Raw genomic sequence first — 23,240 nt, forward strand, 5'->3', positions numbered from 1 at the left:
TCTTATTTTGAGGCTCAAAGCATTAGCTAATGCATCGCCAGCTAATGCTAGCAAGCCTGTTTAGCAAGCTATACACTACTAACTGGTGCAAAGTAACCTTTGAGTAAAATACAGTATTACACTCTAACAAACTAGTATATATCTAATGGGCAGGCCCTTTTCTGTGACTCAAATTAACTGTGGTGAGGCTTTGCAGACATATAACAGCTACAGCCACCTTTGACAGCACACCTGTCACTCACAGTGGCAATGCTACTAATAATGCAAAACTTTAACTCCTGATCAAATTTGAATGGGTGAAAATTACCCCCTGTACAGATTTCATGAAGGGAGGAGTTACATATGCTAGACTCAAAGTATGTTTATTTCTGCATTGCATTTTATATTTTAAAATATACCTTGTGAATAAGGGAGTAGTCGATCCTGCTCCTCACATACAAGGTCTTAAATAATCAGGCTCCATCTTATCTTAATGACCTTGTAGTACCATATCACCCTATTAGAGCACTTCGCTCCCACTCTGCAGGCCTACTTGTTGTTCCTAGAGTATTTAAAAGTAGAATGGGAGGGAGAGCCTTCAGTTTTCAGGCCCCTCTTCTGTGGAACCAGCTTCCAGTTTGGATTCGGGAGACAGACACTATCTCTACTTTTAAGATTAGGCTTAAAACTTTCCTTTTTGCTAAAGCATATAGTTAGGGCTGGACCAGGTGACCCTGAATCCTCCCTTAGTTATGCTGCAATAGATGTAGGCTGCCGGGGGATTCCCATGATGCAATGAGTTTTTCCTTTCCAGTCACCTTTCTCGCTCTCTATGTATTAACAGACCTCTCTGTGTTGAATCATATCTGTTATTAACCTCTGTCTCTCTTCCACAGCATGTCTTTTATCCTGTCTTCCTTCTCTCACCCCAACCGGTCGCAGCAGATGGCCGCCCCTCCCTGAGCCTGGTTCTGCCGGAGGTTTCTTCCTGTTAAAAGGGAGTTTTTCCTTCCCACTGTCGCCAAAGTGCTTGCTCATAGGGGGTCATATGATTGTTGGGTTTTTCTCTGTATCTATGAAGCGCCTTGAGGCGACTTTTGTTGTGATTTGGCGCTATATAAATAAAATTGAATTGAATTGAATTGAATTGAAATTAGCTTCTTTTTTTTAACTGCAGCTTTGGCTAACTTTTGGGGTTAGCCCCAGGTAGTCATTTGAGGAACTGCTATTAATGCACTGCGTCATTGGCTTCATTTTATTCTTTGTTGTCTCAGAGTATGAGCTTCTAGTTCATCTAAGAAACCCAGAGACACAACAACACAAATCAGTGTTGACCAGTTTGTGACCTTTCATTGTGTATTTGTGACCGCTCCACCTTAGTTTGCCATAGTGAACATTCAGCTACATTAGAGCTCCATGGGTATTCTGTTATTTCTGGGGTAAAAAAAGAGATTTATGAAGATCCCAGAGTGGTCATTACCAACTGGCACCACTTTTTTTCTATTTTAGTGCAGTTTCCCATAATTCCCAAGAGACACTGGGTGCCCTCTAGGAAGTGTCCAAGTGCATAGTGGGTGCCGAGACTAAAGAGGGGAGTGCTGTTAATGACCATCTGCTCAGAGAGCAACCTTTTTAATGAAGACGGATGTTGGGAGGATCTGACCAGGGGGCTACAGGCAGGGGTCTAATGACACATCCTTCTATGTCTGGACCTTCTAGGTTGTCTTACATGACCTGACAGCCCTCACAATCGCACTTGTACCAAAGACTTCAAACAAGCTTCCTGAAACTGCAAGTACTCACACACACTTACAAGCTTGCACTATGTCACTTAATGGTGAATGGTGAAGACACATATCTTAAGCAGTTTAAAACTATAGTAAACTTAGACTGTATAAAGCATACATGATGAAAAAAACAACTGCTATTGAAAGCTTTTCAAAAGTAAAATGTGAGTAGAAATGCATGCTTGTATCTTGTTGTATGCTTAATTTTCATGCTGAGAAGATCAGAGGGGTCACTACAAATGTGCCCACATGAAGAGGCTCTAGGTCTGGTGCACAAAAGTATTACAAGTAAAAAGAAAGCATTAGGCTTTGTGACTGAGCCACATCGTGTAATGGTTGACTAACACAGATTTAATTGGATTTCTGTTACTTAAATTAAATTCCTTTTCGCTTTTGATCCCCAACTTCTGTTGCCCGATCTTCTTTTCACTCTTTGTGTTTGTATTGAAGCCTTGGGAAATGTTTCTGTTGATTGGGCAGTGTCAGAGTGAACCCTGTGATTGTGTTCGAAAGCTCAGGCCTCTTCGTCCTAGATGTGATTCCAGAGCTTCGGTGGTAATAACATCCAAAAAGGAAGGAGAGAGCTTATAGCACCAACACCCTTAGGCTTCACCCTGAATGTACGCTCAAATTAAAAACAAGCCCATGGCCTTAACAGCGTTTCTAAACATGGGGGCTGATGTGTCAGCAGTCTTTTATTAGAGTCATCCTGTTCAGAAACACAGCAGGGAGGGAGGGAAAAAGATGGAGCCCAGTGGAGAAAACATGGAGGCCTAAATTCCCTGCTGTCCTTTATTTTATTTCATCAGTCATCACTTTTCTGTAAAGATTATTAGACTAGTCAACTAAGATTGATGGATGGAGATGAAAGATGCTCAGAAGCCCATCTCTTTCACACTCATCTTCATCTGGGTGCTGGTTCTGACAGTAGAGGAGCAGAGGAGGAGATGGATTGATGGGTCTTATCTTCCTACTGTACTTCATGTGCAGCAAAAGGTGCTGCTGCTCTTAAGAGCACCCTATTAATGGTTCTTTTTGTTGTTTAGACATCTAACAAAACATTAATTTAACACTTTTGGCTATATAACAACATAAATAATGCTAATTTTTATGGGAAACTTTTAACGCAGTCTCGGTTATGAATACTGTACTCAAGATTTAATATCCTGAGAGAAAGCATGTGAGGTGCCGCAGGCTAATAGGAGCCGTTATAATGAGGGATGATACCAATAAATTGATATCTCCTACACCCGCTACTGTACACCCTCCTGCTGCAGTTAAAAGGATTGACTCAGTCTTCACTAACCTTGTATTTGACTTGAACTGTCATTAGCGAATCAAAAGTAGATTAATTAATCGCGGGTCCACTGGGGTGTACATTACCTTAAGTGACTATTGTAATATAACTTAAAGAGAAATCACCCATGATTTCTCATCTTGACACCAGAATGAATGCTTTGCTACTTCCAGGAGTGCTGATGCTGTCATCAAGAGGCAGAAAATGGATTCTGTAAGTGGTGGAGAGTCTATTACTGCATTATTTCTGCAACAAATGGGAGCTCTTCAGAAATGGTCAACACTTAAATCTCATCAGACCTTTTTTTCATTGTATTGCATTAAGTCCCCATTCCTTATTCTCCTCCTAACACTTTCTTAAAACCTACAGAAAGATGTCATGTTTGACATAAGGTGCTCTAACCTGTAAATATCATCCATTATGTGCATATGTGTGAATGTCAGAGCACTTGTTGACTGCTCCAAGTGGCAGCATTTGGTGCTGAAAAGAACAGTAAGTGCATATCTGTGTTGTTTCTCTGCCTCCGGCTCAGGTGTTTTGCCATCCTGTTACACAATGACTTTTTGTAAATACACTGTGACTTGCTCACTCGAGAGAAGAATAAGCCAAATCGGTGCTCAAAGCAAACAAGATCCCTGAAAGACGGGGTATATTTGATATAATTATGTAAACAAGCAGCAGTCTTTTTCTTTGTGACCTTCGTAAACATCATTCTTTGTCCTTTGTTGCATGCCCTTTTTCCCCCCCATATTCTTCTTACTGCATCTGAGAATCTGTGGAGCTATCATCACAACAAGATTTGATCCACTCATTAGTGTACTAACAGTATCCCCTGCTGGCAAAAGAGGGAACACATACACAGCGACCTGTTCTGCACTCACTGCTGTTATTGAAAAGATGGAAATAAAATGTTGGTGAAGGCATCATGATGTGAAAAATATGTAAAGTGGTCGAGTAAAAGGCAACACTGTGATAACCTGAAGACGCTGAATACATGCAGGGCCTAGTTTGCTTTTACAGATTGAAGTGCAGCAATTAGATAGTTTCCCTTTAGAGACCCTGGAGGTAGGCAGGCTACTCGAGTGATCAGCCTCATTCATCAACATCATCAACCAGTTCATAATCAGCTGCTTTCCTGGTGCAAACTTAAAAGTTTTGATGCATGAAGTTTAATTAAAATAAAAAAAACTAAGAAAAAAAACAAAGACCAAGCAACATAGCCGCCTAATTGCTCAATTTGGATAATACAGTGAAAAGCTGATAAGACATAAGAAATTAATGGCTCTTATACAACCCACCATTCTGATCGATGGATTCACAGCAGTGATTATGAGTGACTGTCGACTCCAACTATTCAAGCAGCACTCAGTCTGTGTGCTGTATTTGCTCTTGTATTTTCAGTAAGTCCATGCTGTCTGTCTGACAATAAGTTCATCATTACTACAGATTGCAAATCAGACCCCCCCCCCCCCCCCCACCCCCAATTTATCTTCCCCTAAAAAAGGGGGGGGGCAGCCACCTGCCCTCCTTCTATAAACATTCTGGTTTCCATGCCAGCCTGGAGCAGGATCCACAGAGCAAACACTCCAGCAGCCAGCAGAAAAGAGCCCAACAATGTGGAGGGCTGGAGGAGGAGAAGGAAGAGAAGGAAAGCGTAAGAGGGCGGGTGGGTGTGTGTTTGGGGGGGGGGAGCAGGTACAGCAGATCCCCGCAACGTACAAATTATGACTTGTGTTGAATGGCAACCAAGCAAAGGATTTGTAGAGTCAAACTTATAATTAAATCAATATAATTAAATCTGGAGAGGTCCGTCAGCGATACAAAGGAGAGACGAACGAATTTCTGCAATTTGGATTGAGCAAAGTATGAGTTGCAGTAATTGCACTGGAAAAGATTTTTGATTGGATTTTGCTCCTTCTCAGAGCAAACTTAAAAGATTATTTCAGATCCTCGGCGTAAGCGTGCAATAAAAACATAAATAAATCACCTTTAAAAAGAAAAAAAGTAGGCCACTGAGCTGGCTCACACTCTTTCCCTTAGTCACAGCTGATGATTTACCTCAAAGTCTTTCACATGACACCAAAGATTACCTGAAGCCATATTAAAATGTAAAATCGGTGCCCGAGGTGGATGTTTAAAAATCTTTCTGCGCTGAAAAAAATAAACGACTTTAGAAAAATAAATAAATAGGCGAGAGTTTCTTTGTAACAAGTACATATTTAAATATATATATGTGATAAAGAATATGTGTTAAAAATTTATCACGGTGGCGCGCGCGCTCACCTGAACGCATTGCCTCGCGTGCACGCTCACAAGCACATTAAGGGCTACAAAAAAAATGTAATTATTGACTCTTAAGGTGCACTCAGTCTGAAATGACGTCGCTGATATAATGCCGTGTCAAGGGCAAAAGAGTAATCGGGAAAGTTCCTGGAAACGGAGTGAGCTGGGACGCCGCGGATTCCGCAGAGGTTTCGCTGCCCTGCTCCGCGCACACCGAGAGAAACGCGACAGTTGATCACCCGGTAGTTACCCGGATTACAGTCACAGCGGAGGACTGGAGGAGCCATTCATCCTGACATGAAACTTGAGGGGAAAGTATTTGCGACAACAACAACAGCAGCAGCCGCAGGTAAATTCATGCGTCATGAATTATAGCGAACCCAAAACTTCACTGCAGAGGTCATAGTTTTAACCAGTATGAGCACTTTCTTAGATGAGTAGATGCTTTCAGTATAGAAAAGTGAAAACACTATAGGCTTACGTGTAAGAAAGTTCCTGTTTATGGTCCTGAATACATTAACACTTACTGATCATGTTTTTATTTGAATTAACCATGTTTTATTCTAGGATAGTTTTGCTTGATGATTAAAATGCTTTTAGGTTTTCAAGAGGAAACATTGTAATCTTATTACAAATATACAGAGCTAGTTATGGTTGAGTGGTTCTGTGCCAAAGTACACAGACTGTACATTGTTGGTTTACTTTTAAAATGCTTTATTTAGATATGTTATTGCACACAGACCGTATGTTTTATGTTTTGTTGTGCTTGGGTTATTTCCTAGGTGTGAGCCTTGGTTTACCAGTTTCTGTATAAAGCAAACACAACTACTTGAATCAGCTTCCTTCTGCACTTCAGACTTTTGGGAAATCTGCCATAGCCATGAGCGGGAAAGGGTGTCAGCTCCTGGTGTCACCTTGTAGTGTGTCCCCATCGCTAAGTGTGATCAGAGGACACCAGTCCCAGTCCATCAGGATGCCTGTATCTTCCTCTCAGCAGAGCAACCTTAGTTCCTCTTCTGGGGGAATGCAGAAAGTGAAAAGAGGGACCGTTCATTCCTTTGCCTCTGAAAAACAGGGTGAAACTCATGTTATGCTGCCAAGCCTGAGTCTTCGCAGACAGGTGTTGACCAATGGAAAACATCTAAACATGCCGAGTAGATCCCCACACCAGCAACCACCTACTCAACATCCTATAAACACAAAAGGGGCAACTGCCATACAGACAAGACTCTCTGACAGCTTTAAAGGTAAAAAAAAAAAAAAAAAAAAAAGTCTACTCAACTCTAACTAACCTGCTTGTGTGAGGAAAATGTAAATGAGACTTTCTAGCTTTAAAACAGTGCAATACTCTGAAAGCCCAGCTCAGCACACAATCTGTCTCAATTTTAACTGAGAAATCAGGGTGCACATATCCCATAAAAAATAAATAAATAAAACAATAGCAGTAATGTTTTCAAACTTCTTCCCTTCCCTGGAGCCAAAAGTGTACTTTTCCTCTGCATTCTTGACATCTTCTGTATTTTTTTTCCTTCTGTTCGACATCTTGTTCTCATATTTACTAACAATTTACCAAGCACAGGGCCTAAAAGTGCAGTTTGCCACAGAAAAGTGCAAGCAGATAAAGAGCTCATTAGTGATTAACAGAGCAGATAGTGTCTCTGTCCTAGGTTGGTGAGGGAAATAATCTGCTCTATAATATTAGTTAAAGAATAGCCCACTTAATGTGCGGTATTTCAGTTTGAATTATTGTTTTCAGTGGCTTTTCCTGACAGTGGCGTAATGTTATTGCAAAGCTTTAAACTGATTTGTGAACGTTTGTTTTTGCTTAGCTTGCATATCCCATGTGGATATTTTGCTTATTTAATTCTGGGCTTGTGTCCAGCAGATTGCTCTCTGTCTGGGCCTACCATGGATGTATTTGGTCAAACAGCTGCTGTTAATGTAACAGTGACCAGCAGTCCCATTGCTCTTGTCAAAGGCCAGCCATATACTGCAGGACCCGCAGTGCCTCACCTTCCTCCGCAGTCTCATAGTGTGCCGGTTCCCCACTCTGACACCAGGTGAGTGATATCAGTAAATGTTATGTGCCGATAAAAGAGTTAAGAGTGTTGCTCAAGTGAATCACAACCGTTTTTTTCAGGTCCTTACTGTCCAGAGAATCCTTGGCATCCACCACCCTCAGTCTGTTTGAAACACAGTCAATGTTTAGTGGCAGACATGACTGGCCATATGGTTACCGTGTGCTTCCTCCTCTGGGATTACCTCAGTGCTCTGCCCAAGCCAGCGAGGGCGGCGAGCAGTTCAGCCTTTCTCCTGGCACGGCCATGTCGGGCACGACCATATCCGGTGGCACAAGCACTTCTGCCTCCTTGCCTTCATACCTCTTTGCAGGTGAGGCTGGAAGCCCCAGACAGACACACGCTAAGAAGAGAGCACTCTCCATGTCGCCTTTGTCAGATGTCCTGGGTATAGATTTTAACTCCATTATACGCACATCACCTACCTCACTTGTAGCATATATCAACGGTTATACCTCTCCAGCCTCCCACCCCACACTCTCACCTGTTCAGTCCGAGAGTTACGGCCACTTCCTGGGCGTGAGAGGCCGCTGCATCCCACAGAGCCATCTGTACAGCATGACAGGCTCTTCACAAGCTCTGGCCCCGCAGTCGACATGTGGAAATATGCAGATGCTTGAGGAGGGAATGGGCCTGGAAAGCCAGATGGCTAACATGGTGGTGGAACAGCAGTGCCTCCCAGATGAAGAAGGGGTGCTGGAGAAGACCTCAGACAGCTGCAGCCCAGCCGCCAATAAAATGCTGCTACCTCTACAGTTAGAGCCATCGCTGTTGACTCCTGTCTCAGAATCCACTCCTCCACATGGGCCTCCACCACCCTACCACTCACACCAGCACATTCACCTCTCCAGACATCAGTGCAAAAAAAAGGCCCTTACTCAGGAGCCTGTCACAAAGGGTGCCATTCCCCCAGTCCATCCCAGGCACGGGGTCAGTTTTTTACCACAGATTCCAATGCTGGAGGAAGAAGAAGGAGAACTGGAGGAGTATGGGGCTCACTGCTGCAGGTGGTTGGACTGCAATGCAGTTTATGACCAAAAGGAGGAGTTGGTAAGGCACATAGAAAAGCTGCATGTGGACCAGCGGAAGGCTGAGGATTTCACATGTTACTGGGCAGCCTGTCCACGCAACTTCAAGCCATTCAATGCACGATACAAGCTTCTTATCCACATGAGGGTCCATTCAGGAGAAAAACCCAACAAATGCTCGGTATATCTTGCAGACATTTCTATATTCATTCAAGTTTTCATGCAACTAAATTCAATATTTTACTTTTTTTCTTTGCCTCTTGAAAAAACAAAAATGCTGCACGCTATCTCACTTGAAACAACACGCAGATAGCAAAGCTTGCTTTTAATCAGATGAATATTTATTTTACTCAACTGGTGAAAAAAACTGAGTAAAAACAGTCAAAGCAAGTAGACAATGAATGTCGAGGCTCGCTGCTTTCAGTTTGGATTGTTGCTTCAAAGCCACCGTGCTTAGTTTCCAGCAAATTCCTTCATGTGCTCTGAGTTTATAGCCAGTGTTTAGATCAGAAATATAGGCTCCCTCTCTTCTTCTAACTTAAGCCATGGAATAATTAGCACAGCTCTGTGATAATTGACATGGGAGTTAACTCCATTATATCCGTATTATATCAGCACAAAGGAGGCACAGAACAGAACTTTAGATCTGGCATGGCACTACAGCCCTCTCATAGCGACTCTGCCTGTCAGCTGCCAGGAGTTTGCCAGGTCACCATCTGACAAACTTGGCGGTGGTTCTGGGAAGGTTGATGCCCTGTAGTCAGGAGCTGTTTGGCTAGTGAGACAGACTTTATCCATCCATGATTATTGATGAAGATTTGTGTCTCCGAGATAAGTGATGTAATTCTCTTAGATCTGTTGCGGTTTAATAATCTATTTACTGGTTGTTTTTTTCCATCCTAGCGTCAAAATCCAATGTAAAAACAAGACTATGAGTCCATATTCACATTGTTGCACCAAATTCCTTCTAGAAGTAAGTCACAAAACTTGGCAGCCATCATTTACCAGTTTAAAAAATTATACTTCTACCACCATCTTTGCCGTTGTTGTATTCACTCAGAGATTTCAATTCAGGCTATGCTTTGAGCTAAATGCTAACATGTAAATATTAAGCAGATATTATCTTTTCATAAGCTTTTAACAGAAAAATTGTGATACAGAAACTTATAATAACATCTTCTAGTTTCTTCTAAATTGGCCTGTTGGGATAATGGTAGTTACAAGTCATCCTCATAAGACCACAAAACCCTCTGAAAATATTATAATAAGTTTAGGTCTAAAGATACTTTAAAATTTTTAATATCTCTCAGTACAGGAGAAAAAGGTTGATGATCAATAACAATAGCCAATATGTCTAGTTATATCAAGTTTTATGTTGTCTTTTCAGCGGACGATTTCCTGTAGTAAACAGCTTGAGCCACCCTGCATTTCTTTATATTTTGCTTGGAAAATTGGAAACAGGCACAGTGACTAATTTAAACATGCTCAGACATACATGGAAAATTAGTTCATGAGGCAAAAAGACAGTTTATACAATTCTGATGAGCTTGAAAATCAATATTTGGTATGATCGCTGTTATTCACCTTTATTCTTCATAACGGATTGAACTCTCTTAGGCAGCTTTCATGTGATTTATTTAAGTAGTCTTTGTAATAGTTCTACAGAGTTCTCGGAGGACATTCAATGCGTTTTACTTTTTGTTCTGTTCACTTTCACAATAATCCCAAAGTGCTTCAATAATGTCGAGCTCCGGGCACTGCGGAGGCCAATCCATGACTGATAGTTTGGGCATGCTTTCATTGAACTGGCAGTGTGTTTGCCATCAGAGTCATGCTGGAATATGAAGCCACTGGCAGTCAGTTCCTTTCCATATAGCACTGCATGGTGGATTAAAATCTGGTACTTAGTGATAGTATTTCTTGTGTTGACACTGTGACCATCACCAACACCATAACAGAGACAGATGACTATAGGCACTAACTGTTGTACCTGTCTCCTGACATTTTTCATATTGGTAAGGAAAATAATAATTTAAAGTATGGAGCAATTTCTTCACAAGACTTGTTGCTACTGATTTTCAGGCCAGTTCTTGTGTAATTTGGCATACTTCACCCTTTTCTCCCTTCCTTAAGAATTTCTGATGAGGCTTCAATGAACAGTAGATGGACCAACTGAAGGGCCAGATGGATCTCTTAGGTCCTATGCCCGGTTTTTGCTGGAAATCTTTCCTGTTTTTTAAGGACGTGACTTTTAGATACTGTTCTGCTGTAGAGTTGGGCTTTTTTTTTTTAAGCTTGCAACTTTTTCTTTTGTCCTTCACATCAGAAAAAAATACTATTTTATTTTTTGGCATTTTCCATGGACTTATCTTTTTCAGTTTTTCAGTTTTACTAAAGAAATGGGAACAAATTACATGTTTTTGTGACAGGCTGCTAGTAAAAAAGTGCACAAAGATACAATTTAGAATTACAATTTAGAAGTACAACCTGTTCATCCCTTGAGTAAGGTCGCTATTTAGTCTTGTATGATTCATAAATCGATGTCAAGTGGCTTAAGAAACAAAAAACTTTCCTTTAACATGGTGAGGTACAAGGATTAAACTGAAAATGAGTTTTTAAAAAAGCAATTAATGTCCAAAGAAAACTTTGAAAGCCTGGAGAACTATTGCTCAAGACCACTTTAAAAAAATTACAAGAAAGTCTGGCAAAATATAATGAGGGTTGATTCAAGGGAAGTAGTGAGGACTCATTGCCTGGATAATGTGGCTCTCTTCAGCCACTATTTGTTGAGATGTTTTATGAAAAGACATAAATGTCAAACTACTAAAATCAGTAGAATACGTTACCTCGGACCATTAAATGTCTGGACCCAACACGTTTGGTAATTGTTGAAATATTAAATTTTAAACCAAAGTAATAAAAAAGTTGATACCATCAACACTTCTGCACTTTTACTTATAGACAGGCAGGTAAAATAAAATGTTTGAATTGTATTATCTGCTTTGCTTTGTCATCACTCTCGCTGTGAAAATACCAAAGTAAGTTGATTAATTAACAAACCACCGGCCAAACATGCTTCATGTCGCTGCTTTCATCAAGTTAATTTTTAACAGCGTGCATGCCTGCAGTCGACCTTTTGATCCAAAATACTCACTTATTAGTTGAAACCAGGTCTGTTGCCATGGGGCTGCAATCATTGGATGGGTTTGCATTCCCTGTAATCATTCAATAATGATTCAATCCAGTGGGTACAGCCTACTTCCTAAAAGCAGAACTGATACGACATCTGCAACAGAATAATTCTAAGAATAAGGAGAAAACACATTTAAACTTATTGCGCATGTGCCTTAATAAGATATTTTTATTTAAGGTCATGGCTAAACATTATTGCTGTAATTCATTCTTTTTTTTTCTCTGCTTATATGAACATATTCATTAACCAGAATACAATTCAAAGGTTATTAATAAGGTTTTTGCTAGATATTAAAACAAAGTGAGAAAAGTTAGGAGAGACACTGATACATTTATATTTAGGGAAACTGACATCCAGGATGTAGAGCCTTGCTTTTCTCAGGGAATTACTGGCAGGTAAAAAAAAAAATGCTTTATAGGTTTATGAAATGTTCAAGCCCGCACCACAACAAAGAGGTAGCTCTTGTTACACAGTAAAGATAGGGCAGGCCCAGACTTGCACCTGATATCTGACAGTCTGTTTAATGATGATTGATGAGTTTGTTAATGTATGCCTGGGTTTGTGCGTCTCTATGATTTAAGCATGAAAGATTTTAAAGGGATAGTTTGAGTCCAAACAACAGATTTTCACAGCCATGATGTGGCAGCAGGATTATTTTTTATTTTTTTTAATATATTCTGTGCTGTTTGCACAGATTGCATCGCTCCTCAGGTGGTGGAGCTATGCCTCGTTCTCTGGTATGAGTTGCTTGTACATTGTGGAAGCAGTGTTTTCTAATATCACCACAACTCTGAACGTAATAATTAAAAAAAAATATCCATCTTACTTACCTTACCTAATTTTCATTAATCAGAATTTGAAATATGACAGATTGATAATATTGTATATCAAGTAAAAAAAATAATTAATTTTGCCTGCTTTTCCTTCAATATCAGCCAGTGTCTTTTTTCGATGTATGATGATGAAATTGGAGTTTCTTCACTTTAAATGTCCTTACATGAGCCACTTGTAACCTGATCACTTGCCAATGCCACTAAAGGCATGCCTGATGAGATTTCAGGTCTGGCAACATTTTAAGAGCCATTTTTACAATAGTTCAGAGTGATCTAACTCAGTCATCACTTCAAAATAATTCATATATTTTTTGTTTGTTTGTGTTTTTCTGAGAGGCTGCAGAGTCTCACTTAAAATGTTAAATTCCATGTGAAATTTAGAAGTAAGTGACGGCGGAAAGAGAAAAAAACAATAGTAGTCAATACGATCAAGAAAGGAGCAGAAATATCACTTGTGAAACAGCGAAGAGTGGATTCCAGAGTGAATTGACCTCAGAGTAACACTGGGCACCGGGCAGAGTCTGCTGGCACAGACTGGAGCTGTCATTGTTCAGCCAGGGCATTAGTACCTGCCAGGGCCTGTCAGAAGCTGGCTGTAACACTCATCAACACTGAGGAGCCATACTGCTTTCTTTTCAGGCCAAATGTCCCTTGTTACAGACTAAAAAGCCCCCTATGCTTTATGAGAGCTTCGTGAGACAGACAGAAAGAACGAGAGTTACACAGTTACCTTCCCTTCAGATAGTCCTGGAGTCCTGGCAGGGATTCAGCTGCATGCTGGTTCTCACTTGTCTGTCCACTGTGGCTCTGAGAGACTATTTATCTCTGTCTGTGCTGTTTTTTTTCTAGAGGCAATTTGGTTTGGGGGTATTTTATTAATTCTTTTCTTTACCGTGTATTTAGGATTGGTCTATTTTGCCAATGCAACCCTTTGTAAGGGAACAATCAGAATTGGAAAGAGTGCTCCATTATTCTCATGCACTGAAAGAGGTTATGTAAATCATTTGATTGGTTGTTCTATTGTACCATTTTGTTACGTTTTTAATGCAGTGCATTTGCCTTAAGAAATTATTACAAATTCTTTGTATCCAGTCTTCGCCAGCCTGGACCAAATGCGTTTTCCAGCCTCTGTGCAACGTGCAAAAAATGATCGGCATAACAGCGAGTTGGAACAATAGTTTTGCTGGAAACATTTAGCAAACTGTGATGTGAAAAATATGTTGTTGTGAGGTTAATTGCAAACAGTATGTGCTCGTTAGTGTTCTAGAGAATAGATGTTGATAATAATTAGCAGTCGTGATGAAAAAAGATTAGCAATTAATTTAGCTTCGGCAGTGATGACTGAGAGGTATCAGTATGTGAGGAATTCAGTGTTGGAGGAAAAATAACAATATCAGACATGGTCTATGTGTTTTGTCCATGAGGCTTACTAAAGACATTCCAAACCCCCCTGTGAGCAGGAAGAGGGAGAGTAAGGTCCTGAAGCTTTGATGATTCACATATTTTCACAATGAAGTCACTGTGGTCACATTATACTGCAGAAGTAGTTGTTTTCTTCGTTGGAATTACCAGGGCATTAGTATTTTCCAGAAACTCCAGCCACTGAGTATGTGGGAGGTCATGTGTATGATGCTGTTGCAGCATATTTCTTAAATTTTTAGTCATCAGATTTACAGTAAATCTATCAAGTCTACTAAAAAGCCAACTTTTTTCTTTTACTTTTTTCTTTTTTTTCTGTTGCAACCAACTGCTGTCAAGGTGATACAAGGCAGAAGATTGAAAACACACAAGAACAAAAACAATAGACGTATGAGTGTATAAACACTGACCCCTGCTGGTGTTGCTACCAGCATCAAAGGTATTAATTTACCTCAAATTTTGTATTTGTGTGAAATGTAAACCGAAGGGGGGGAGGGGGGACTATGATGCAGAGCTTCAGAGTAGAAGAGTTTTTTTTTTTTTTTTTTAAAGTTTATTTTAAAAAAGAATGATCTTTTCAAGAGCTTTTACTGTTTCCCAAGGTTGAGCATAGAGAGAGAGGGGGCTTGTTGAATGGATTAGCATTCTGTTATTATTATTCATTATATTTTTATATATAATTATTCCTCTTAATTTCTAGTACTTTTGCAAATTTGTCACACCTAAATATTTCAGATTATCAAACAAATCTTAATATTATGCAAAGATTACCTGAGTAAATACAAAATGCTATATAAATCATACTTTTATGATTCATTTTGTTAAGGAAAAAAGCTATCCAGGGCTACCAGGTCCTATATATGTGAAAAAGGTCACTACACTTCTAAATCTAAAGGTTGGTTATGACACTTTTGTCCCACTCTTCTCTGCAGAGTTGTTTTAATTCAGCTACATCAAAGTGTTTAAGGTCATGCCAAAGCATCTCAATCAGATTTAAAGCTTTCACTAGGCCACTCCAAAACCTTCGTTTTTTATGAACCATTCAGAGGTGGGCTTGCTGGCGTGTTTCAGGTCATTATCCTGCTGCATAACGCAAATTCTCTTGAGCTTCAGAGCATGATAAACTGATGGGTGGACATTCTCCTTCGTGACTTTCTGGAAGAGAGCAGAATTCATGGTTCTTACATTTACTGCAAGTTGTCCAGGTCCAAAACCAGCAAACAGGCACCAGACCATCACACTGCCACGTTTCTTAACTGCATGCTTTGTTAAGATGTAACTCAAACCTTGCAAAAAGTTCAGCTTTTGTCTCATCAAAATATTTTCACAAAAGTCTTGGGCATCACCACGATGTGTTTTGGCAAATGTGAAACAAACCTTTATGATCTTTTTGATCAGCAGTGGTTTTCTCCTTGGATGCCATTTTTGCCCAGTTTCTTACTTATTGTTGACTCATAAACACTAACTTTAATTGAAGCATGTGATGCCTGCAGTTGTTTAATAGGTTGTTCGTGGTTCTTTTGTGACCTCCTGGGTGAGTCATCGATATGTTCTTGGAGTAATGTTGCTAGGGAAGTTTCACCAATGTTCCAAGTTTTCTCCATTTGTGCCTCGGTGTGGCTAGTGAAACTGAACTCAGCTTTCCCCCCAAAAAATGTGGTTAAGCAGTTAACTCGGAGGGGAGGGGAGGGGCAGTTACTTTTTCACACAGGGCCAGGTAGGTTTGGATAGTTTTTTTCCCTTAATAACCAAATTCATTATTTAAAACCATTTTATTTACTTGGGTTATATTTGTCTAATATTAAAATTTGTTTGATTATCTGAAACACTCAAGTGTGACAAATGTGCAAAAACTAAGAAATGAAAAAGGGATCAAATACTTTTTCAGTGGACTGTAGTTGTATGTGCCTTTTCTCCAACAAAAATAAATCCTAACGCTTTCCAAACACTCAAGTCCATTTTTCAAAGCATTTGATTTATATGTACAATTCCACACAATGATTACAACCTTTGTACGTAGATGACAGTGTTCTTGAATGATATTAAAAACTTGCTGAACTAGAACTTGCTGTTCACTACAGCAAGTTCTAATTCTGATTACATAACAAACTTGCTGTAAAATCACCTCAGTTTCCCCCAAGTATTTGTCCATTCTGAGGTGTTACTGATTCAGAGCTCATCTCCAGTCATCCATGAAACTAGCAGTGAACAGTAAGGCTTACTTGAATGTCAGCTAAAAATAAAGGACAGTAACTTTTCCGTTCAGTATTTCTTCGCTCTCTTAGGTCAGCTGCCTTTTGTCAGACACTGATATGCCAAACACATACTCAACAACACATTGGACTTTTTTTAAAGTGCTATTTAAAATACTGCTAATCTGTGAAAACACTTTTACTGTATTTTCAGTTCGAAGGTTGCAACAAGGCTTTCTCTCGGCTCGAAAATCTAAAGATCCACCTGCGTAGCCACACGGGGGAAAAACCTTATCTTTGTCAGCACCCAGGCTGCCACAAGGCTTTCAGCAACTCGAGTGACAGAGCTAAGCACCAGCGTACACACCTGGACACAGTGAGCGGCAACCCAGCAACAACGCATGTACAATTATGCATGGTATTTCAGTAATTTGCATCATCGTGGGCTTACGTGTGTGTTTATACGTGCTTGTGCAGAAGCCATATGCATGCCAGGTGCCTGGCTGTGCAAAGCGTTACACTGATCCCAGCTCCTTGAGGAAACATATGAAGTCCCACTCAACAAAAGAACGACACTTACGAAAGAAGGCAAGTACCATGTCTCCATAACACTGCAAAGAGAGTTGTTCTTGCCAATACATTACCTACAATGCAGAGTATTAATACCCAGAAACATCACACTGAGTGAACAACGTACCGATCACTGACTGAAAAATTAAACTGGATTAATAAAAGACCTTATGTGAACCTCAGTGAGGGAGGACTACCACACTTTTTCTCAATAGTTAAATTATGAAGAGAGAGGAGACCACGTTAATGAGAGAGCTACACGTTTCATTTCATTGTGCTTTCTTTTGTCTTAATTAACTCAATGTGAAGTGCCTTCCATCCCACTCTGTTTACTCTGCAACTTAAGCGTACGCAGAAAAATGTACTTCACTTCAACTTGACTTTTATTAACTTACATGTAGGTGTGCAAGCTGTTAAATAAAAATAACTAGCAATATACTTATGTTAACATTGGCATAACGTGCACAAAAGCTACATGCAGTTTTGTAGTTTGTTCTATTTCGCAGCCTTTATTTTACACTTAAGGCCACTCCATTATATAGTTTCTCTTTAGAGCCCACAAGTGTTGCAGTTTGGATTTTGCCACGAATGTGAGCCATGCTCTTTAGCACCCAAAGTTTCTGTCGCCATAGATACGGACAAAAGAAGATAAGTTGTTACTAAAAAAAGGTGAGACTTTATAAAAGTCTTGCATCTTCTCAACTTTTTTTCATTTAGAAGTTAAATAACGAATCTTTGTTGTACATGTGATTTTCAAGAACAGCTGAATTTTATATTTGTTTGAGATTAACGACACGTGCAGAATCTTTGCCATATACAATATAGCAACACTCACGAGGATCTTATAGCCTTTTTTTCTCCGTCTTTGTGAATTTATGAAGGCCGTAAATGGGCTTGAGTCCAAAGTACAATTAAAAGGGCTTTCTCAGATACTTAAGTGATGAAACTAGGTCCAGAATGGTTTGGCATGCGTCATATCTTGGCCGGATTCCCACTGAAGATGCTTTGAATTAACCTTAATATAGCTTTTGTTTATTTTCATAGAAAATAATAGCTAAACTTCACTCGGTATGACTGACTTTCCGTGTTAGCATTTAAACATACAAAAAATAACAAGTGCTCAATGTGACCTGTCACATCAGGCATGAAAATAATGTCAAATATGAGAGACTTGAAGGTGTTTTACTCATACATAAAAAGAAAACTAAAGCTCATCACACATGATTTCACAACATTTCAAAACTATTCATTATAAATGTTTAATGGCTGTAGAACTAGACACTAAATATTACAGCAATGCCAATACTGAACTGTTATCATAACTCCTTATGTTGTTTATGTTTACTTTTTATTTGTATAGATAAAATCCACTGCTGATGTGACCCAGGACACCCTGACAGACTGTTTAACCATCCACCCTCTGCAGCCAAGCCTCTCTCCTCTGGCAAAGCCAGACAACAACTTGAGCCTATCGCCTGGTGCCTCCCATGAGTCATACTCCGGTATGTGTAAGCTGTAGTTCTTTGCATTAATGCAAAGATACATATATATATCTTTGCATTAATGGGGGAGGGAAGGGGGGGGGGGGGGGGGTAAAGTAAGCATATGTCCCTGCAACCATGTGCACATAATAGGTTTATCCATTAGATTTAGGCTGTGGTGGACAGCCCTGAAGTGTCTGTCATCCCTGTTCCTCAGCTGCTCCACAGGGAGAAGACTCCTGCAGCAATCCTCACCTGGGTTTGTTGTTCTCCTCCTCCTTGCAAGATAATTACAGGTACTGCTCCATCTAGATTTTGTTTAATGTCATTATAATCATCTCACTGTTATAGGAATAGCTTCATTTTCATGTTTTATATTTAATACTGTGAAATTAAAACACATTAGCTTCAGTATTGGTGTCGTCTTTTCATTTTATATTCCCACTGGCACAGTTAGAAGTCTAACCATGACTGATTTAAATTCTTCACAAACCTTTCTCTCTCTCTGTTTCTCTCTCTTGATTAACTGAAACAGTCGACTTAAACATCGGTTGTCATGGATTCAAGACTCTAAGCTCATAATCAGAATAAGTTTAAAAGAAACCACCCTGATGAAGGAGTCCAAAGGCTAGTTGTTTTTTGTTCTTGTTGTTGCCGTTCTTTTTTTATTTGGTGTGTGGGTGGATCATATGGCAGAGGAGAGGCTTCTTTCTTTTTTTTTTTTTTTTTTTTGGGGGGGGGGGGAATTACCAGCAACACATTTTACTTGTGGACCCATAGGAAAACATCCCTTCATCTATGCACTTCAATGCATGTGATAAAGGATTTCTGCCGTCCCGAGCAGCCAGATGCTCACGACTCCTTGCTGGCATTTATTGTCCTAATATCAGCGGTAGGCCGAAGCATTCACTGCAGGACGCAGTGTGGACATTCAGCATGTGAAAGAAAACCTTACTTTGCCTCATTGGTCTCAACTGCTAGCATTAATGGATGCTATAGCCACCGACAAGAGTAGCTGAGGAATTCAATAAGTGAATCATAAAATCCCCAAAATACCATTTAAGGTTGAATGGGAGGAGAGGGTGCTATAATTACCTTTTAGACGTTAAATCAATTGTAAAATCCTGGTTGCCATTTTTGTACACTTTTCTGTGATTCCTTTCAGTTCCCACTCAGTCTGTGGATTGTCTGCAAGCTTTGGCCTGTTTATACTTGATAAACTTGATAGACACAAGCAGACATGCTAATGTTTTACTTGGCCCAAATAAAAGCAGAGGAGTAGACTGCAGTGGGCCTTGGATGATATTTAAATGTATTCTTTCTGCAATTACAAAAAAAACCCCTGTATATTTATAAAAGTAATGTTAATGACTATTTCTGACTGGTAGAAAGTAATATATGAAGATTAAAATAAAATGTATGTTGCCTGGAGTAAAGCAGGCAGACTGTTTTGCTTACACTGTGATGGTTGATAATACCATGAATGAGCTTGTGCTGCACAGATTGCAGTGTGTAGATGGCATGGTGTAATACATCATTAGGTACTGACAGAGTACATATGTTATGCTTAGATGAACTTCCAATCACAGCGAATGAATCTGCATGAACTCTGTGACTTAAAAACCTGAGATTAGCAGCACTGCACATGCTTTTCCATTCAAAGCAGAAAATAAAGAGCACACGTTTCTTCACTGGCGAACAAAAGTTATGTTAGGCAGAGAGTTAAAAAGAGAAAAAGGTGAAGCCAGCTGCATGGAAAGTCGTGCCACATATGAAGTGAAAGCTGTAATTCTTCATTCATTACATGAATGTAGCAAAGATTGAGTTTGAGATGACAGCAGGAGATGTTCTCCATTCTTTTAAGTGGTTTGTAAAATACAAGCAATATATTTAAAAAATAAAAAATAAAAAAAAGCTAAGCTAATTTATATAAAATGATCTTAATTCTACAAGCAGAGTATTCATTTTACTGTGAAATATTTCAGGTTTGTTGATCCTTCCCCTTGCCAGCTCTTCCCTGGGGACCACTGCAGACCTTGTTCTTCCACCTGCCTCCCGCATCCTCCCTGTGGGACATCCCTGCAGAACAGCTGTGATTTGAAGCAGGTTAGCCAGCCTCCTGACATGGCAAATCGCAGCCCAGGTTTGAAATCACATTATTCTTCAAGTTTGTCAAAATACTCATGTAAACGCAGTTACGCCCGAAGGGAGGTTTTTTTGTTGTTGTTGTTGTTGTTTTTTCTGAGAATGTGAAGAGCCTATTAGCAAATGTGTGGGCGGTTTGACAGTCTGTTTAAATGGATTTTCTCACATGCACAATAATTGTGCAGTTTATCTTTATTTTTATGATGTGTAGCAGGTGGCTGGTGATTTTTCTAGTTAGACATAATCAGGCAGCTTCACTTTGTGTACCTTTAAATAGATATCACCTTACCTCTCCCCCCTCCCAGTCTTGACAACGACGGTGTTGTTTACAAGGGGTTCAGAAACAGGTTTTTTTGGTTTAATGCTGCTTTTCTACTGGATTATAGCATTATAGTATCTAAAAACTACATTCTTAAATTGTGCTCTTTGTCATAGTAAGAATGAAAGGTTGATCTGGCTTGTTCTCTAATGGAATATTTGCTTATGACCGTATGCACATTCATACCTTTAATGACGGCCTCTCTTCAGCTTGTAATAATCCTAACAATGTGAATCAAGCAAATCTTTAAATAACCTCTACATAAATGCATGTATTTTTATATTTCCGTGTGTGTGTGTGTGTGTGTGTGTGTGTGTGTGTGTGTGCAGGATTTGGTGTCCACTATCAAGCAGAAACTTTAGCAGCTAATCAAGAATTACATGGAGGGGATTTCTTCAGTGTGATGGACCAGGACACAAGTCACATCTCCTGCATCTATACAGAGGGATGATCTGGCTCACGTGTGGGTTCCTTTCCTTTTGAACTGCTCTGTGTTTAATGAGAAGAAGACATACGTGACACTGGAACCTGGAGGAAGCTTCTTTTACAAAAGAACATTGGATCATAAAACAGCTCCCCTAGTTAAGTCAAAATTGAGGAATTGACTCTTACACCCAACTGCGACTAAATTCCTGTAAATGTACTGTACTGTCTGACTCAACACCCAGGCTCCTATTCCCAGTAATCGATGTAAATTAATGTCTGTGCCTCGAAGATTTTTATGTTTAGAGTAATTTAGGTTATTTCCTCACTTGTGTGCAACAAGTAGTGAGCACTTTGAGTAGTTTATGTTGGCATTTTGCATAATATTGAACACTGCGATCAAAGTATGCAAGGAACCGTTTATTAAGGTTTTTTCTTAGAATCATGGCTGTGTAACTACGTAGCAAGAATGCCTTTGACTATAATCTTTGTGAGCTGTTGTTTGAATTTAGCAATCTGCATGAGTGAACAATGATTTTAAATGTGTTTAAATATTTTTTATTAAGCTTTTTCCTTACTACAGTTTGTGTCCACACAGCAAGAAAATTACATTGTGGAACCCACAACTGGTAAATGAGCCTGTGTGCCAGAATTTGTGAAAATGATGATCTTACTATTTGTGATAAACCATGTGGATCACTTCAGAAGATTCTTCTGAGTCTTGGGTGTGTATCAAACACTAGCACCACTGATTTTAAATGGACATCTAAAACATGTTTTGGGGGGGGGGGTTGCTTTGGGTTGAGCTGGTAGTGGAAGGGTTTTTAAGCTTTATTACCATGCAAACAAGCAAGCACAAAAATATATTGTATTCGCAATTAACATAAAGGTACTTTTTAAATCTGCAGCAACCCATATGATTTCAAAATCAGCTAACATCTTGCATGCAAATCCACTGACGTGGTGTTTACTTGTTTTGTTGTTTGGAGGATTGCTTGTTTTAGGAACAGTGGAGAGTAATTAACATGAGTGCTTGGGTCAAATGTGTAAATGATTTGGATGAACAGGCTAATTTTCATCTGCAGTCTAAGGCAGGTTTATGGCATGTATATACGTTAAAAGAAAACTCAAAAACAAATGCATGTGAGCACAGATCAAACCTATAAGCATTTATATTATAGAACATGAAAGTGGCACACCAATGGAGAATTTAAAACATTGGTGGTTATGATAACTTACAAAAGCAATGGCACATAAATGCAATCATTACACTGGGAGCAGTTTGTGAAAGAGAAGGTAAATCAAACGTTCTCTTGCTAGGCAGCTCTCAAACACTGTGTGAGTCAGTTGATTCAAGTTTCTGACTGACATTTTTTTTTTTTTGAAAACTTACCACACCGATCATTTACAAGGACACACGCTTGCTTTTACATATTGAATATCACAGTACTCATATAATACAAAATTAAAGGTACGAGTTGTTGAGTTTTTGTGGCTCACAAAACCATGTGAAAAAGTACGAATAGTGAATTTATAATACTGCTTTAAATAACAGCGATAAATCTTATTCAAAGGAAAACTCATGTAACGGTTCTTATGTGTTTGACTCTGTTAGATTATTAACTATACCTAGATTTATTTGCATTATGCAAAACAAGACAAAGTTAAAAGGAACAAGAGATCGACTCCTTTGTGATAACTATTGCAAGGAAATTATGAAGGCAATAAGCTAATGTAAATTACAAAAATAATTAACTGCCAACTGCTGTGCTTCAGTATAAAAAGTGTGCAAGGGTCCATTTGGCTACAGTCTTCACAGCAGTGCTTTCTTCTTGTTTGAAATTGAAAGAACAAACTGTTTTACTTGAAAATAATTTTTAGCAAGAGAGTCATGCTTCAGATGGGGGTTTCAGTAGTTGCTTAGCAACAACAACAACAGCTTTTCTAAAAAGCATCTGTTTAGTACTGTAAATCAAAAAAAAAAAAAAAAAGCAGTGCAGTGTGCAGTGGACACAGGTGGTTGGTTTAGCTTTCTGCGCAGTAGGAAGCCTCTTAACAATGCTGTCTTTTGTTTGTTCACTTGTCCCAGTTTTAAAGTTGTGCAGGTATTACCAAAATGCTCCTCATAAAATTAAGGGAGCAATTAAATCAGAACACTTGAATCAAACATCTGATCTTAGTGAATAACATGTTTCAAGTTGAAAATCTTTACT

The 23,240-nt window shown here is 39.3% G+C and overlaps 1 protein-coding gene across 1 annotated transcript; it reads left to right on the forward strand.

Annotated features, from left to right (window-relative positions):
• Positions 1 to 6,226: 6,226 nt before the first annotated feature.
• glis3 (GLIS family zinc finger 3) lies at positions 6,227 to 21,357 on the forward strand. The gene is made up of 9 exons (XM_087842707.1): positions 6,227 to 6,593; positions 7,232 to 7,406; positions 7,487 to 8,633; positions 16,304 to 16,465; positions 16,567 to 16,677; positions 18,020 to 18,161; positions 18,358 to 18,436; positions 20,126 to 20,283; positions 20,934 to 21,357. The coding sequence occupies exons 1-9, from the start codon at positions 6,227 to 6,229 to the stop codon at positions 21,053 to 21,055; spliced, it is 2,463 nt and encodes an 820-aa protein (XP_087698833.1). The 3' UTR covers positions 21,056 to 21,357.
• The last annotated feature ends 1,883 nt before the right edge of the window (positions 21,358 to 23,240 follow it).

Source organism: Neolamprologus brichardi, chromosome 7, assembly GCF_056152115.1.
Source record: "Neolamprologus brichardi isolate AB-2024 chromosome 7, ASM5615211v1, whole genome shotgun sequence".
NCBI lineage: Eukaryota > Metazoa > Chordata > Actinopteri > Cichliformes > Cichlidae > Neolamprologus > Neolamprologus brichardi.